The sequence below is a fragment of the Bemisia tabaci genome, chromosome 6 (assembly GCF_918797505.1).
Source record: "Bemisia tabaci chromosome 6, PGI_BMITA_v3".
NCBI classification, from domain to species: domain Eukaryota; kingdom Metazoa; phylum Arthropoda; class Insecta; order Hemiptera; family Aleyrodidae; genus Bemisia; species Bemisia tabaci.
In genome coordinates, this window is record NC_092798.1 from 772,748 (window position 1) to 789,127 (window position 16,380).

The window sequence follows — 16,380 nt, forward strand, 5'->3', positions numbered from 1 at the left end:
AAAGGATGAGTAGGTGGATGAGTTAGTGGGTGGGCTGAATCGGCAGATTCACCTTTGAAGTAAATTATTGAGTTGTAGGAAGTAGTGCGCAGTATTTTGTATGCATTACGTAGACTGTAGATGTCGCATGTTGCAACTTTAGCCTTTTGTAGCTGCCTAACATATTTGTTCGCTCTTTTTTTCAGATAAAGCATTTAAAGAGACGCTCATCAAAAATGTGAAAAAGGAGGTAAGTGATAAATCAGTCGCACACTCAGTCATTAGTATGTACAAGCGCGATGGTAGGGCGTAAGTGCCGTGGATAAACGTTCGGAACCTTTGTAAACTTCATAATTTTTTTTCTTTTTTTCCTCCTCTGGTCAATTGGCGTATATTCCGTCAGGAACCTACAGCCATCTGTGGACTCAATTTACCGTCGTAAACATCAAGGAATTGGCGCATCCAGGCTTTTCAAATATTCAGAGATTTATGGCGAGTAGAATCTGTTGGGCAGATGGCAAATCCACCCTCAGTCTCGTGAAAAATCGCCACCACAGGAATCCGAACCCCGGACCTATTCTGCCGTGCTAAGGAAGAACGCCGTATGGGCCATCAGACATTGCCAAATTGCCTTCGATAAAATGTTCATTTTTGAGGGAAATTACGGATATTTTTCCTTCACAGGTTCACACCATCGCCTCGCACAGCGCTCATGTTCCCGTGAGTGTTTGATCAGGTGATGAAGCTCGTTCGGCCGTAGTTTGTGGTCGCTATGTTGCCACATTGTATTTGCATTTTGTTTGTGACTTAGAGGAGAGTCAGAATTTTCCTTTCTACTCGACACAATTTGACATGGAAAAGAGGCTAAGGTCAAGGTTGCGCGATCGCTCGGTAAAACGCGTCGTATGGTTGATCAACACCCACACAGACGAGGTTGGATACAGGCGTGCCGTCAACTGATAATCTGACTAGGTCAGATGCTAATTAAATGGTTCAAACCGAATTAGATCCCCATCTGCAGCAGCGCTGGGATCCTTTGATGCTTCAGTAATTTTGAGAATGAATGGCTTTGCCGTAATTTAGGATAACTCACCGTGCTAAGGAAGAACGCCGTATGAACCTTCAGGCGTTGCTAAATTTCCTTTGATAAAACGCGAATTTCTGGAAATATTTATAAACATGTTTCCTCCGATTTTTCAGAGAATTTCGTTCGTAATTCCATCCAAATAGGGTGGCACTTTGATCATCGATCAGTCACACCGAAAAAAAAATGAAGTTGTTTATAATTGTGAATGTAAAAAAAAATGTTCGGAACTTATAAAATGGTGAATTACCCGCTATAGCAATTACTTTAGCAATGCCAAGAAGTAAAACTAACCGCTAAAGGCGGGTCATTCAGCATTTTATAAGTTCTCGCACGCACTTTTTTTACATCCAAAATGTTAAATCAACTTCACTTCTTTTTCGGTGTATGCATTAAAGTGGCGACGATATCCAATTATTTAACGCGCGGACGTTAATTATTGCGTGTGTCTTTCATCTTTCCAGTTTTCAAAACAAATAGACTGATTCTGGTTGAATAAAGCTGATTCTCAAATCCAGGACGACGTCACATATTTGTAAGAGTGTGAGAGAGTGGACGTAAAAAGTAAAAAGAGCAAATATCTTGAAACGCGTCTCGTAAGCGTCGACGCCGCGTGCAGATCCAAGTTAGAGCGAAAAAGTTACCGGAAAAAGTTATTTCTCCAGTTGGAACTTTGATAATTTAAGTTTCCGCTTTCGAATTGTTCCTGTCCCAGCCGTCGACTCTTGATATTTCGCCATGCTCGCTCCTGCTTCCCCGTGTCAAGGAAAAACGGCGTATCCACATTTCGAGGTTGCCAACTTTCCCCCGACAGAATATTAATTTCCAAAAAAAAGTTACAAGTATTTGCCTTTGAAACTTTCTGACATTGATGATTAAATTGTGAATTGCATTCGGAGAAAAATTCATAGAAAAATAAGCACAAATTACCCAGAAAATTTGAAGTTTAATAGAATAAATTTGGCGATGCCGAGGGCTTTCTTACGACGATCTCCCCGTAACTCCGGCGTGGTGATACACGATAACTTCTTCCTCCGTTCTCTGTCTCAGAGGCTGAAAGTCAACAAATAGGCGAGGTTTTTCGCTTTCCGCTCCGGTGACATTGCTACACTGCCGTGCTAAGTACGAACGCCGTATGAACATTCGAGAGTTGCCAAATTTCCTCTGATGGGATCTTCATTGTTGAGGAAAATTATAAACATTTTTCCTTGAAATTTTCAGACTTTTTAGATCAAATTACAAACAAAATTACCTGAAAAATCGGAAGAGAAATATTCACAAATTTTCTTGAAAATTAGCGATTTGTCAAAGGAAATTTGGCAATATCTGAAGGTTCATGCGGCGTTTTTCATTAGCACGGCAGTACAGCAAGATCATCATGTACTTCTATGAGCTCTAAGCTCAGTATGCAAAAGAGCGAATCTTCAAGCACATCACAGTAATTCTCAACGCTAAAAGTAGAGTCTCATTAGGACTCAACATAAAGTCTCGACAAAGTCGTCCCAAGGTTCGTGACGCCCTTAAAAGTCCTTGTCTAGTGCTTGGAATTGCCGGAATTCATGAGGGAAGGAAAGTTATTCGGGAAAAACAGGGACTTCGTCGCGGGGTATTCCTGTCAAAAACTGCAAGTTTTCCTTTCTTGGTACTGAGATCGTAATATGTTTTAAGCTGGTAATCCATGCTGGTTCGGGTTTGAGGGATTAGACAAAATATGAAAAAAAAGTATACTTTTTTCAGAATTTTAGTGACGAATAGACTTCCAGATACCTGATCTTGAACGAAGACGGTGAAGCTCCTAAACCAAATATTCCGGTTTGCGACGTTCAGAGTTGCCACAGAATTTAGAAATTGAAATTCCCTGGCATTTCCCTGACAAATTTTAGTGAAATTCCCTGACAATTGAAGATGTGAGGGATGGTTAAGCGGACATAACTGAAAGTAGTTTTCGGGCAAAATTTCTTGTTCAAAATCTCAAACCCATTCTAGAAAGCAAATGAAGGTGATTTAACAAATTTTCCCTGACATTTCCGTCAATTTTATCGTTTCCACTGACATTTCCCGGTTTTCCCTGACTGCGGCAACCCTGGATGTTGCAGATTTCCTGTCATACTTTGGTTTTTAAATGGAGAACTTTTCACGGTCAATTATTCTTGAATACTTCCATGATCATTTCTTCTCGGTGCATCGAAAACACTCGACTTCAAGGAGTAATGTTGATTTCTTCCGCTTTGAAAAATTAAATAGGATCGGAGACTTTTGAACAGCTGCAAACGTGACACATGCTTTGAGAGTTTCACCATCGATATTCTGAAGTCCTAGGGGGGTCGACCTCCAGATCCCCTGGACCCCTCCCACTGGTTCAGTGTTCGAAACTCACGAGCGCCAACGCGCAAAATGCGCCTGAGAAATTAGTCACGCCGCGCAAAAGAATGAAGGCTCTGCGCCAACGTGGCCCCTAAAAATTGCCCCCCCCCCCCAAAAAAAAAAAAAAAAATCTTAATTTTCTCAGTTCGGTGATTTTTCGGAATCCTCCCTCCCCCGTCTTAGTTACAGCTACTAGTTCTGTGACCAAAACATCTTACGTCTAACTTGTCGCTAAATGCGCCGTGATATGTAGGCAAAAAGTCAATTTGGCCCCCAAAAAATCTTCAATGGTTCCTAAAAATCGAGTTTGTTGCGCCACTCGGCTCCTAAAACTCGAAGGGAGTTTCAAACATTGTCCCGGTTTCGCGCCTCTAACCGACGTTCGGAACATTTCTCGGCACAATTTGGAAACTGCGCGCTCTGAGTAAATCACGGCGCTTTTCCTTTTTTCCGGGGACGATGCGAGGCGATGAGGGAACCAAACTCATCTTTCACTCTTTACAGTCTCGAAAAAAAAATAAAAAAAAACCCTCTCGACCGCATTGCGCGGTTTCCCGCCGTGATGGCTCTTTTCGTTGAAGTAAGACCAGTGGCGTGGGGTGCTTTGCGACATATATCGATTGATCTGCCGTTTAAACCTGTGGAAAAGGATCGATTATTATCAGGGTGTTCGCAACGAACACCTTAATAATCGATTCTTTGCCATAGCTTCAAATTAGGAAATATCGATGTATATCGAAGCACGCCACGCCACTAGGAAAGACGACCATCACCGCGGAAGTGGTGAACGGGGTAGCTACACAAAGGAGAAGGCGTTACTCGCTACCGCTGCTGTGCTAAGACGAAACGCCGTATGAGCCTCCGTCAGATGCCAAGTTTCCTTCGATCAAATACGAACTTTCAGGAAAACTTGTGAATAATTTCCGTTCAATTTTCCAGAGAATTCTCTTTGTAATCAGATCTATATCATCTGACAATTTCAAGGGAAAATATTCATAACTCTCCTCAAAAATGAGCATTTTATCGGAGGAAAGGCAACTCTCGAAAGTTCATACAGCGTTTTTCCTTAGTACGGCAGAATAGAGAAACCAAATAAAGCTTCCGCAAGGTTTCAAAAATCGCAATTTAACAGATCAACCCCATAATACTGACTTTCGTGTGAAATTCGATGATGCCCCCCCCCCCCCCCCTGTATGATTTGAGAAAAATGTCTACTCGATTTGAATTTAAAAAAAAAAAAAAAAAAAAAAAAAAAAAAAAAAAACAGTTTTAAGGATTGCGACTATTGTGGAATTTTAGATTGATAAATATTTGACTGGATTTGTTAATTTTCTCGGGTGGTAGAGTAATGATGCAGCGTGGTCGAGTGGGTGTGAATATTTATACTTGTTGAGGGTGCGGGAAGGACGGACTGGAGAACGTTGAGATTCGTGGGAAAGACGGCCACGTCGGACGTCCGGGACGTTGAAATTCCTCGAAGCGAGTGCTTTGCGCCCACGCCCGGCTCCGGTCTCCTCCGCTCTCCAGCCCCTCGATTTTCAATAAGAGTCTCAGCCAAACAACTCTTTGATTTTCATCCCGCCATCCATTTGTGCGCATTAACGTTCAGATCCTCAGTTCTCTTATTTGTATTTATCATCCGACATCTCATCAATTTGTGTCATAATGTACGAATACAAATACGGAAAGTTCCACAAACTTGCATGGTACCTAATGGAGAATTTGCACGCAATTTTTTTATTGCTTCATCTGAAAGTGCCTAAAGAACTGATTTTCCAGTATTTTTTATAATTTTTTTTCAGATACGGGAAATAGTATAAAAATAGATTTAAAAATGAGAAAATGCGCCGCCTAGTGACGTCATCTGGCGGCATTTCCCATTTAAACGCATGTATTTTCAGCAGATTAGATCATTTTGTCATATTTCCTCCAATAATTGCTCAAGTTATGAAGCAAGGGTATCCTCGTGTTCAGCTCACTTGGTAGCGTCCATTCAAACACGGAATTCATCAAATTTCAGACACCTGCAAATTCTCCATCGAACAAAAGATTATATCGTCGCACCTTCCGGCCGAAGTATCACAAGCGCCATGCGACGTTTCGAAATTTTCCGCCGCCATTTTATTTTTTTACAGAGAAATTGTTGGTTGAATCCATTTGAAAATTTCACTGAATTTTATCGGCAGTACAAAAAAAATTCAGTGAAATTTTTCGGAAAAATTCGTTGAATAATTGCTCGGTGAAAAAATATAATAGCGGCGGCAATTTTGAAACGTCGCATGGCGCTTGTGATACTTTGGCCAAAAGGTGACGATATCTCTGTTGGAAGTGAACGAAACTATATTTTTGCTATGGTTCGTGCAAGTCCAGAGTACCATGTGTTCGATGGAGATTGCCAGCTGTCGCGTCGCGTCTCGTACGCGAACGAGAATCGCCTTCAATTATCCGTGATACCACCCCCCGACATCCGTGTTCGAATAGTTGTATCAGATTAAACGAGGATCCTCAGCCCGAGCATTGTTGGATATTAATCTCTTCTTTATCGAGTTTTTGCACTTAAAGCAATTTCTACCTTTCCTCAGTCGCTCCTTGACCAGCTCATTTCCCCAGAATGATCCCATGCTGTTTACACTGTGATTGAAGCTTCTAAAATGTCATCATATAAGTGACAACGCTTAAAGAGCTCAATAAAAGCTTCCGATAAAATTTTCCGGTCAGACACTTGTGAGCCCGTCTTCTCAAAACTTCATTTTTGCAGTAACTGCTCTTTTCGCTATTAGGCCTTGTCTCCACGAGCCGTTTCGCGAGATTTGTCCCAGGGAAAAATCCCACTTACGAAGTTGGGAAAAATATTGAGTTAATCAATATTTTTCCCAGTACCAAGTATGGTACTTGTACCCCTAGGACCCACTGAGAGAAGAAGAAGAAGTGAAAACGAATTTTGCGATATTTTATTCATTACTACATTGTTCATGTTTGTTTAGTTAAAAAATGTGTCTAATTGTCAATTGTGTGCAATTATTATTTTAATCCCGGTCAAATACTCGACTTTAACTAATTTATCTTCCCGGGCAAATTAGTCGCAGGACTACAAAGAGCCCCGTCTCGTGGAGACGGTAACTGGGAAAAATCCCAGAAGTTTCACTCCTGCGATTCGAACTTGGGAAAAATCCCATGAAAACGTCCCGTAGAGACAAGGCCTTACGGCAGAATTGACGGGAAGCTCCTTTCTGTCGCTCCAGCTTGATGCGATCTGGCTAGGTTGCTCTCTTACCAGAGCGGCCGGTTCTTTGTATTCAAGGTCCTCTTGGACTGATGGATAGAAAATTGAATTGGGAGGGGGGGGGGGGGGGGGGGGGCTTATCTGGCTTGGTGCACTCAAGACACGATGTTTACCTGGTGACGAGGATCTCGGTGCTTGGCATCCGTTTTGGTTTTGGCTTCCTCGAGGGCGAGGGTAGCGGGTGCCGCACGCGGCGGTGGTTAAATGAATTCTCATCTGCAGTTGGAGCAGAGCGCCGTTGTAAATCAAGCGCAGCTCCAATTCCGAAACCGATTTATCTTCACTCGTCGCGACGCCGCGCACTCCCGCCGCCGCCGCCGCCGCGACGCTCTTTCCGGGCTCAGGGCTCACTCGCCGCTGCGCTCGTCTTAAAAGCTTCTGTTCTTTCGGCCCGGACTTTCATCCCCTAAAGAGCTCCGTCCCCGTCGTCACCCCAACCATGTTTCCTTGCTCTACCTAATAGCTTTAATCGCTTCCTCTGCGACATAACACCGCCATCGGCGAAGGAAGGGGGCTAGAGGGGGGTCTGGCCCCCATAGGAATGAAAATAGTCCTCTGCCTCCTCCCCCCCCCCCAGAAATTCTAGATGGTGAGAAAAAACCTTCGTCGAGGATGATTATCTCGTCACCTTCCAGGCAAAGTATCACAAGCGCCATGCGACGTTTAAAAATTTCCGCCGCCATTTTATTTTTTTATAGAGAAATTGTTCAACGAAGCTGTCCGACAAGTTCACTGAATTTTCTTTGTGCTGCCGATAAAATTTAGTGAAATTTCCAAACAGATTCAACCAACAGTTTCTCAGTAAAGAAATAAAATGGCGGCGGAAATTTTTAAACGTCGCATGGCGCTTGTGATACTTTGCCTGGAAGGTGACGATCTCTCATCATGCCAGAGGCGGACCCAGCAATTTGACAATTATTTTTTTTTAATTTTCCCGAGAATTTCATCCGCATTATAATAAAAAAAAAAAACCTGAAATTTTCAAGGGAAAATATGCATAACTTTCTTCCAAGAGCAATATTTTATCGGCGGGAAATTTGGCGATAATCGAATGTTAATACGGCGTTTTTCCTCAGTATGGCAGGATTGAAATTTGGTTCGACACTGGTTTCGGGAGTATGCACGGCCACGATCACGAGGCAATCACGGAGAATAGAGCTCGATGGAAAAGAACACTTGAAAGCGGTGGAATTGCTGTTTTTCAAGCCTGCATGGACGGTTATGTTGCTATCGCTTTTGCCGCGTGCTTTACAACCGCTTCCGGGGGTTACCGTAAGCTCATTCCTTGTTTTTCCTTCATCGTTGGCGCGCGCTACGATCAAGAAAGCTCCCCCCCCCCCCCTCCTTCTCACCTAGCATTCCTTCCTTTAAATTTCCGCAACTCTGGCACGAAGACCTTTAAAGAGCTTCCTCTCATATTCTCCACTGTTTTTCTTCTTTTCTTCTTTTAAATGCTGAGAACGTCTTTGTTTAGATTCGCTTCCGCCGAGAAGAGGCGGTGCTGATACGAAATTACTTTAAACGAGGAATTGGTACTTGCGAGAAATTCTTCCCATTCATAATTAAACTAGGGAGCCACGCCCCCCTGGCCGCTTCGTGGTCCAACCCCCCAGGCGCGAAGCGCCTCAAGCATTATGCGTTACGCGCTATTCTTATGATCTTTCGGTGGCGTGGCGTAAATTGCGATGTATCGATTGTTATGCCATTTAAACCTATGGTAAAGAATCGATTATTGAGGTGTTCGCTACGAACACCCTGTTTATCGATCCTTTCCCTTTGGTTTAAATGACATAACAATCGATAAATCGCAATTTACGCCACGCCACTGGATCTGATCCTACAGAGTAAATCTCTCTCATGAACGGATCGTAACACAAATATTGGCATAGCAGTGGCGGAGCGTGCGCTTTGCGATATATCAATTGATTTGTATTTTAAACTAATGAAAAGGATCGATAAACAGGGTGTTCGCAACGAGCACCTTAATAATCGATTCTTTACCATAGCTTCACATGAGGAAATATCGATAATCGATCATTCACGCCTCGCCACAGTAACGTGGTGTAGATAGAGTGTGCTTCCTGATAATGATGTAATCGCCTGTACAATCAATAAAACATACCCTCCAGTTGCCGAATTGAAGAGATTAGAGATACATTGGTTTTAGAAAAGACACATCATCCAGCGTTTTCTTTACGCAGATAGTTGTTTTCATGAATACGTCAGAACCATTCGTTCCTCTTAGCGTGATCCGGTTGTAATTACAATACCTCCAAATTTCCGGATCGAGCGGACAAACAGTAATCAGAATCAGACATACGACCATAAATAAACAAGAAGTTTCAACGCAAAAAAGTTGTAGCGCGCTGCTATCGAGGTCTAAATTAGCGGAGATTACAGCTCGATTTTGAAGCTGAACAAAAAAAAGAGTAAATACCTTTTTCGGGAAGTCGGATAATCTCGAAGATGCCCAGATAGCATTCTAGGCCACTTCCGCCATCTTGGATTTCTGAATTTCAAAAGTTCGACTGAAAATTCTACTCTTACGTCAAAAATTACCCCCTTTCATCAGATTTCACAAAAATCGATCGAACAGGAGTCGCATGTCGTACAACCAGTATAGAGCTCTACACAGTGGTAAACGATACTAGTCAATTTACGAACGTTAGCGCGCCTTCATTTTCGTCTGATACTGTGCAATACCTCTGAGGTGGAATAGTTGCTCAGAGCGCCTTCCACAGTACCGCTTCGACTTCGCTCATAAGGCGTTCGTCCTTAGCATGGCAGCATAAATCGTGATAAGCACTAGGGCCACAGACTAAGCGCAGTGCAAGTCTTTCGCATTTTCATAGATCAACTTTATAAGACCATTTCTATGAGCAACTCTGATCAATTTTAGAGCATTATTAGAGGCTATTTGAAGTTATGCCCCTTCTTTCCAAGAAAATATTCGGCTTCTCCCGACAACTTCTGCCCTTCGTCACATCAAGTATAGACATAGCAGCCCATTGCGTCGTTTCCCAAACAAAAGGGCGTAACTAAATTTCAACGTTGTCGATTCTCTCTTTTACAAACAGTATGCTTGCGAAAAACCTGATTATTTATTCGATCTTCCTTAAAAATTAATAAAATTATGGACAGAAATTGCAACGTAATATTTTAAAAGAAAATTTGATCGTTCGAGTCAATTTCGCAACCTTTGGATGTAGTTGCGTGCCCTCGTCTGCGAGCTGATTATTGAAGGTGTTAGACAAAGCGCTAGACAAAGGATACAGAAGGGAAATTGAACAATCCTATCGGTGAAAACGAGTGGTTTGCGACGGGCAATAGTAAAGGATAGACTAACGGCAACCCCCAAGAAACCCTTTAATCAGTCCATCTGTTAGTCTATAGCAAGCATCCGTTTTAAGCAATGGGATCGCTCCATTTTCCTTCGTTTCTTCTGTGTCGGTTGCTTTGTCTATCAATTTCAATAATGAGCCCTCTGCAGTGCCACATTATCTTCAAGGTACTCAAGCTACTCTGCCGTGCTAAGGAAAAACGTCGTATGAACATTCGAGAGTTGTCAATTTTCTTTCGATAAAGTGTTTGTTTTTGCGGAAAATTATGCATATTTGTCCTTGAAATTTACAGACACTTTAGATCAAATTACGAACAAAATTATCTGGAAAATTGGCAGAGAAATATTCCAAAATGTTCCTGAAAATTAGTGATTTGCTGGAGGAAATTTGGCAACGCCTGAAGGCTCATACGGCGCTTTTCCTTATCACGGCAGTATTTACTTCCTCGTTGAGGAGGAGCTTTGCCGAGGAACCGGTTGAACGGGGAGCGAGGCCCTGCGATGCGAACAAAAGCGCGAACAAAAGATCGCATCGGGTTCGAGATTTGTAAGCTCTGGCTTCCTCGATGCTTTGCTCTCGTCCCAATCGTTGGCCCTGGCTCGGACCAGCTCCCATCAAGTGCCACACGCCGCGCCGCACCGCGCTCCGCTTGAGGAGCTTCTACAATAGTTCCACGCCACGTGGCAATTTCAAGAGCAGTCAACCATAAAACATATTTCCCGGAAATCCTCCCTCCCCGGATCAAGCTCTCCCCCCGAATCGAAATCCATCAAAATTTACTTCGTGCCCGTCGAGTGGAACCGGGGTGGCCGGCGCACGGTGGATCGAGTCAATAGGAGAGGACGGGCAAAATTTGAAAACTTTAAACGCCTATCACTTTGTTTATACAAAATTTTCAGGTTCTTAAGGTGGTTTCATTGGTTTTCACGTGAAATTTTCTACCACAAGCACCCCTCAAAATTTGAAATGTGATTAAAGAAACATCGAAAGTTGCAGATTTAGTAAAAAATGTCATGTCCAATCTCTCTAATTGACTCGTTCCATTGTGCGGCGGTGGCCAGTCCGAGTTCAATTTGGTTCACGGTCCACCGTAATCATGCCATGATGAAATTATAGTTATAGGGAGCTCTAATTGAAACGCTTCGAAAAAAGGATCCAAAAAAAGAAAAAGAAAATGTGACCGTCTACGGAAAAGGAACTTGCGACGGTTGCCACGGAGGAAACATTTTCATTGCAACGATTTTTCCCGAGTTGAGTTGAAACGTCGATGGTAAACTCTCAAAAGTCCTACAGCTGGCTCATTGTTCAGGTTAATTCACAAAGCGATATGGATAGATCCTTTAAATTGGAACGAGTTGTTGTAGACTAAAATAAGACGATATAAACTAGAATAAGACGATAGACTAGAATAAGACGATGGACTAAAATAAGACGACAGACTAAAATAAGAGATGACGGACTAACCCTATGGTATCATCACTCGCTTCCACCAATAGAATCGCTCCATTTTCTTTTTGTCTATTGATCTCAATTATCGGCCCGCTGAAAAAGTTTTGAGTTATTCAGTTCAATTTCGAGTCAATATAGGACGTAAAATTGTAATATGATAAACCAATAACCTACTGAACATGACATCAAAGATTCAGACACACATAGATTTTATCGAAATAGTGATTTTTTAACATTGAAAAACTCCGGTATGTTTTGATGTTTTCGAGCGTTGCTGGTCGGAAAATGTCCGTAAAGCACTGCTTAAGACAAATAAATTGTACGTTTTACTAGAGCGAGGCGCGGGCTTGCTTCTCCTGGACGGTCACCAATCAGCCGATTATTGAAACTTATAGACAAAGAAGACAAAGTTTCTCGGTAAGATATCAATTTGTCAGAGGAAATTTCGCAACATTATATGGTAGTGCGACGTTGTTTCGTCTAGAAAACGACGAATACCGCAGCCGTTCAGGACTTTTTGCCGCCGCTTTGGACTTGACTAAGATGACAACCTCATCGCGGTAGGTGGGAATAATCCGGAAGGCAGGATAAAGTCGGGAAACTTGAATATCTTTTCGGCGGAAAAGTATTTTTAGAGGAGTTGGGACGCGACGACGCTGCGAGAAGCCTCTTTGCACGACGTACTTTGTTGACTTGCTGCGTAGCTGAGCGTGGCACTGACCTCCCGCTCCCGCCTTGTTGACCCTTGCGCCTTGCCCCGACCCCAACCCCGAGGGCACCGCCACCGCCACCGCATCATCGAAAAAACAAACCGAAAGCTCCATCACCAAAGCTGCCACACTCCTCAGCCACAGGGGCGTGACGTGCTTTGCGATACATCGATTGTTCTACCATTTAAAACTTTGGAAAAGAATCCATTATCGGGGTGTTTGCGGCGAAGACCCTAATAATCGATTCTTCACCGTAGCTTCAAATGGGGAAATATCGATGATCAATCATCCACGCCCCGCCACCGCTCAGCCGGACTACCCTCCAAAATTACAACTTTCACGTTTATCACACGCTCAATCGGGAAAATCAATATATTTAGCCAACGCCTACGCTGCCGTGCTAAAGAAAAACGCCGTATCAACATTCCAGAGTTGCCAAATTTCCCCAGATAAAATGCTCATTTTTCAGGGAAGTTATCAATATTTTTCCTTGAAATTTTCAGGAACTTCAGGTAAAATTGCGAGCAAAATTATCTGAGAAAGAAAATATTCATAAGTTTACCAGGAAATTCGCGTTTTATCAAAGGAAATTTGGCAACGCCTGGAGGTTCATACGGCGTTTTTCCTTAGCACGGCAGTGTTGGGGGGTCGCTTTTAATGGAGATAGGGAGTCGCAAACCGCCTCTAAAGCGCTGGGATAGCGGCGTAACATGGATGATAAAGTAAGTATAATTTTTATTTTAAGAAATTTGATGTAAATACGGAATCTAGAATTTTTTGCATAGCTAGGGCAATTAAGGAAAAACCTGAGGAGTTTTCGTCTATGTTATTAGGAATTAGGAAGCATTGCGGAACAGTGACATTTCTACAAACTTTGTAACGTAGTTTAGGTGTAAAATAATTAAACTTGGCGTTCCTTCGTCACATCGGATTCACTCACAATCAATCAACGAGAACACAGAGGCTCCGAGCAGGATCGAAAGTCGAAGAGTCGATCAACATAATTACAACTTGTTGCATTTTTGATTCCTCGTCAAAGCGCCGGTTCAGGAGCACATTAGTCGGGGAGCTCCGAGGAACTATTGGTTTTTCGAATTTTCGCGTTCAAGTGTCGGGTCCGTGGAGGGACCTAACGTAATTACAGCCTCCGAACTTTGTTTTTCCTTCCAACAACGCTGTCGATTCATGCTAGATATTGCGAATTTCGCATGGCACATTATGTAAGGAAACCTGAAATTCGGCAACATCACCGAGGAGGGACGCCGCAGCAGGACTGAATTTCCTCTCTCTGCTCCACCGCGTGAATCCTTAATTGACCTTCGTTCATTTTTAGAAACAGCTCTTTTTCATTTCATCACAGCTTCTTCGCCCAAATGGACCAGTGGACAAGGTACGAGTTTAAACATATTCTAAAAGATGTTTCTTTCAACTTAAATTTCACGTTAAAATACGATTCGCGCAACGTAAATTACTGAAATCACCCTCTAACTGAGCTACTGGCGTTTTGATTTACACTGGTCAGGGTAAACTGAACTTCCCGCTCTTTTAAAAAACAGTCGAACTACTTGAATCTATAGCAATCTATAGCGCAATACAACGGCTTTGGCGGACTTAGTCAAGCAATACCCCTACCCTGCCTTGTGTAGTTCAAAATGTTGACAACGCGCAACAGCTGAGCCAAAGCCACGAAATTGAAGTTGCCTTTTTCTGATACCGCGGAGACTATTACGGCAACATTTAGTGTGTGATTTGACTCACGTAGACTTTTGTTTTATTATGAGCGGCGTGCGGGCGGTTTGAATGCACGCCCTAAAAACATTAAGTATCTTGCTTAGGAGGAAATTTCGGTGATTTTCGTTGCGCGAATCATATTTTACATGCCATTCCGGTTAAGAAACAAGTATCAGAACGCTTGAATTCGTACCTTGTTTTCTGGTCCATTGTACCTCAGACAGTCGTGTCTTTTCGGGAACCGACGCGATCAGGCAACGCCGCACATTAGATCTAGTCAATCAGAGAGGTTGAAAATGAAATTTTTTACTAAAACTACAAATTTTGGTGTTTATTTCGCCACATTTTAAATTTTAAGGGGTGCTAAAAAAAGAAAATTTTACAAGGGAACCAATAAAACCACTTTTAGAACCTCAAAGTTTTGTATAAACGGAGCTTTAAGGTTTTAAAGTTTGCAAATTTTGTCCGACCTCTCCTATTGACTAGATCCACTGTGCGACGCTTGGCGCCTTCCTACAGCCCAAGCAACTATTTTAACTCCCCGGAACGCAAATTGCCTACCTACCTAATTGAAGGTATTTTGGCGCGCTACGTCGCGTCGCGTCGCGTCGCGTCCGAACCTCGAGCGTGTCGGTTGATCTGTCACTGTACTGGCTTGAGGTGAAGCCATGCCGACCTTACTTTGATTACAATCATATTGACCTGTTTCATTCTTCTTCTTCTTCTTCTTCCCTATTTCGTCTGCCTTTGTAACCTCTTCAAGAAATCTGTCTGTTTGCACTACATATTATGTTTGGTGAACACCCAAGGCAAGAGGGCGGGGCCCTTCTGGAAGTGGCTATGAATGGGGAATTTTGTCCCGTCAGCGCGGTTGGGATTATCACCACTTATCAAATATGCCCAGTAATTTGTTTTCGTCACCTTCCAATGATTTGTTGTTTCTGTGTCTCTCTTGCGCTGTTCTCTCGTGTCAAGTTCATTTCGATTTACTGCCCTTTCCTCATCAGTCAGTTTTGGAACTAGGAAACAAAATGAACAAAATATCTTTCTCAAGGTTCTCAAAACGTTCCTGGAGTGGAGAAGGCAGATAATCAAATATGAGTTTACGGTGATTCGTCGGTTGTCATTTTTTGTGTCAGAGCGACTTGCGATGTATCGCATCCATTCGTTTCATAATTTCAGCTACTAGTCATTTTTTTCAAATTTTGAAATCGCACTTCTGTTGTCATGAGACTAAAGAATTCATGTACCAATTTTGACAAAGGAATTCAACGTAATAAAGGCAGGGTTTTTTTAGAGTAAAAATATCGCATTGGATACTGATATCGAAACTGCAATCGGATGCGATATTTTTCCTCTCAAGAAACCGTGCCTTTAAAACGTTGAATTTCTTTGTCAAATTTGGTCCATGAATTCTCTAGTCTCATGACAACAGAAGTGCGATCTTAAAATTCGAAAAAAAATGACAAGTAGCTGAAATTATGGAAGGAATTGATGCGATATATCGCACGTCGCTCTGACACAAAAAATGGCAACCGTCGAATCACCTTAAGTCATGTCATATAGGGTTGAAAAATTCTTGGTCTAAAAAATATGAGCTGGGTGACTACCTCCGCCCCCAGACCGCTTCGTGGTTCAACCTCCCGAAGCGCTTAGCGCCTCGGGCATCCTGCGTTACTCTTATGGGTAAGAGAAAAAGCTCTTGACCGAACTGCGTGCATGGAATTATAGCAAATTAGTAACTTCACGTATTTAAATTACTACGCCATAATGGCGCAAAAAAATTCAGTCTTAAAATGAAATTACCTTGTCCGTTTCATTTTTTGGTCCGTTAAAGGTTTTTCTTCATTGTAAAACAAAAAGAGCTGCACGATATTAATAACATTGCAATTACAACGCTTCTTTTTGGCAAATGCTGTCTAAACCTATCATTTCTAACTTCCCTGCATTAGTTTCACCTTACTAAGCGCAATTAAATTACACTCGGTAAGCCTGAATGTGAATTACAGAACGTTTCAGGGTGCAAAATTACGGTGCACGCGGAATAATGGAGGGTTATTAAGCAGTTAGGAAGGAAGGTTTGAGAAACAGAAAAAAAGACATCTATGAGGATAGTATAATGAACGAGACGTTAATGAACGAGACGTCTATATTATACAGCTACAAGCAAAATCTTGGAAGCACTATTTCTGACGAACTGCCGGACCGATAAGGATGATCTTTACATGTATGTCATCTGTAGTAGATGTAGATGTGCAAAAAATTATGAAACCCCGAACTTTTAATGTTGTAGAGCTTTTAAAGCTCATGTCACTTAAGTCCAATGTTAATAGCGTGAGAGATATGTCGTTTCCGCTAGAAACGTCAAGGTGTGGGATTCTACCTGAGTGACTCGAATAAACAATAAAACAATGGAAAAGCTCGTGAAGGGCTCCTCAT

General features: G+C 42.4%; 1 protein-coding gene across 3 annotated transcripts in view; it reads left to right on the forward strand.

Annotated features, from left to right (window-relative positions):
- Positions 1 to 16,380, forward strand: part of LOC109033870 (small G protein signaling modulator 2) — a 166,506-nt gene that overhangs the window by 52,901 nt on the left and 97,225 nt on the right. For all 3 annotated transcript variants that reach the window (XM_072301632.1, XM_072301633.1, XM_072301634.1), the window contains one exon: positions 186 to 229. In XM_072301632.1, coding sequence (XP_072157733.1) covers positions 186 to 229 — 44 coding nt within the window. The remainder of the gene's footprint in view (positions 1 to 185; positions 230 to 16,380) is intronic.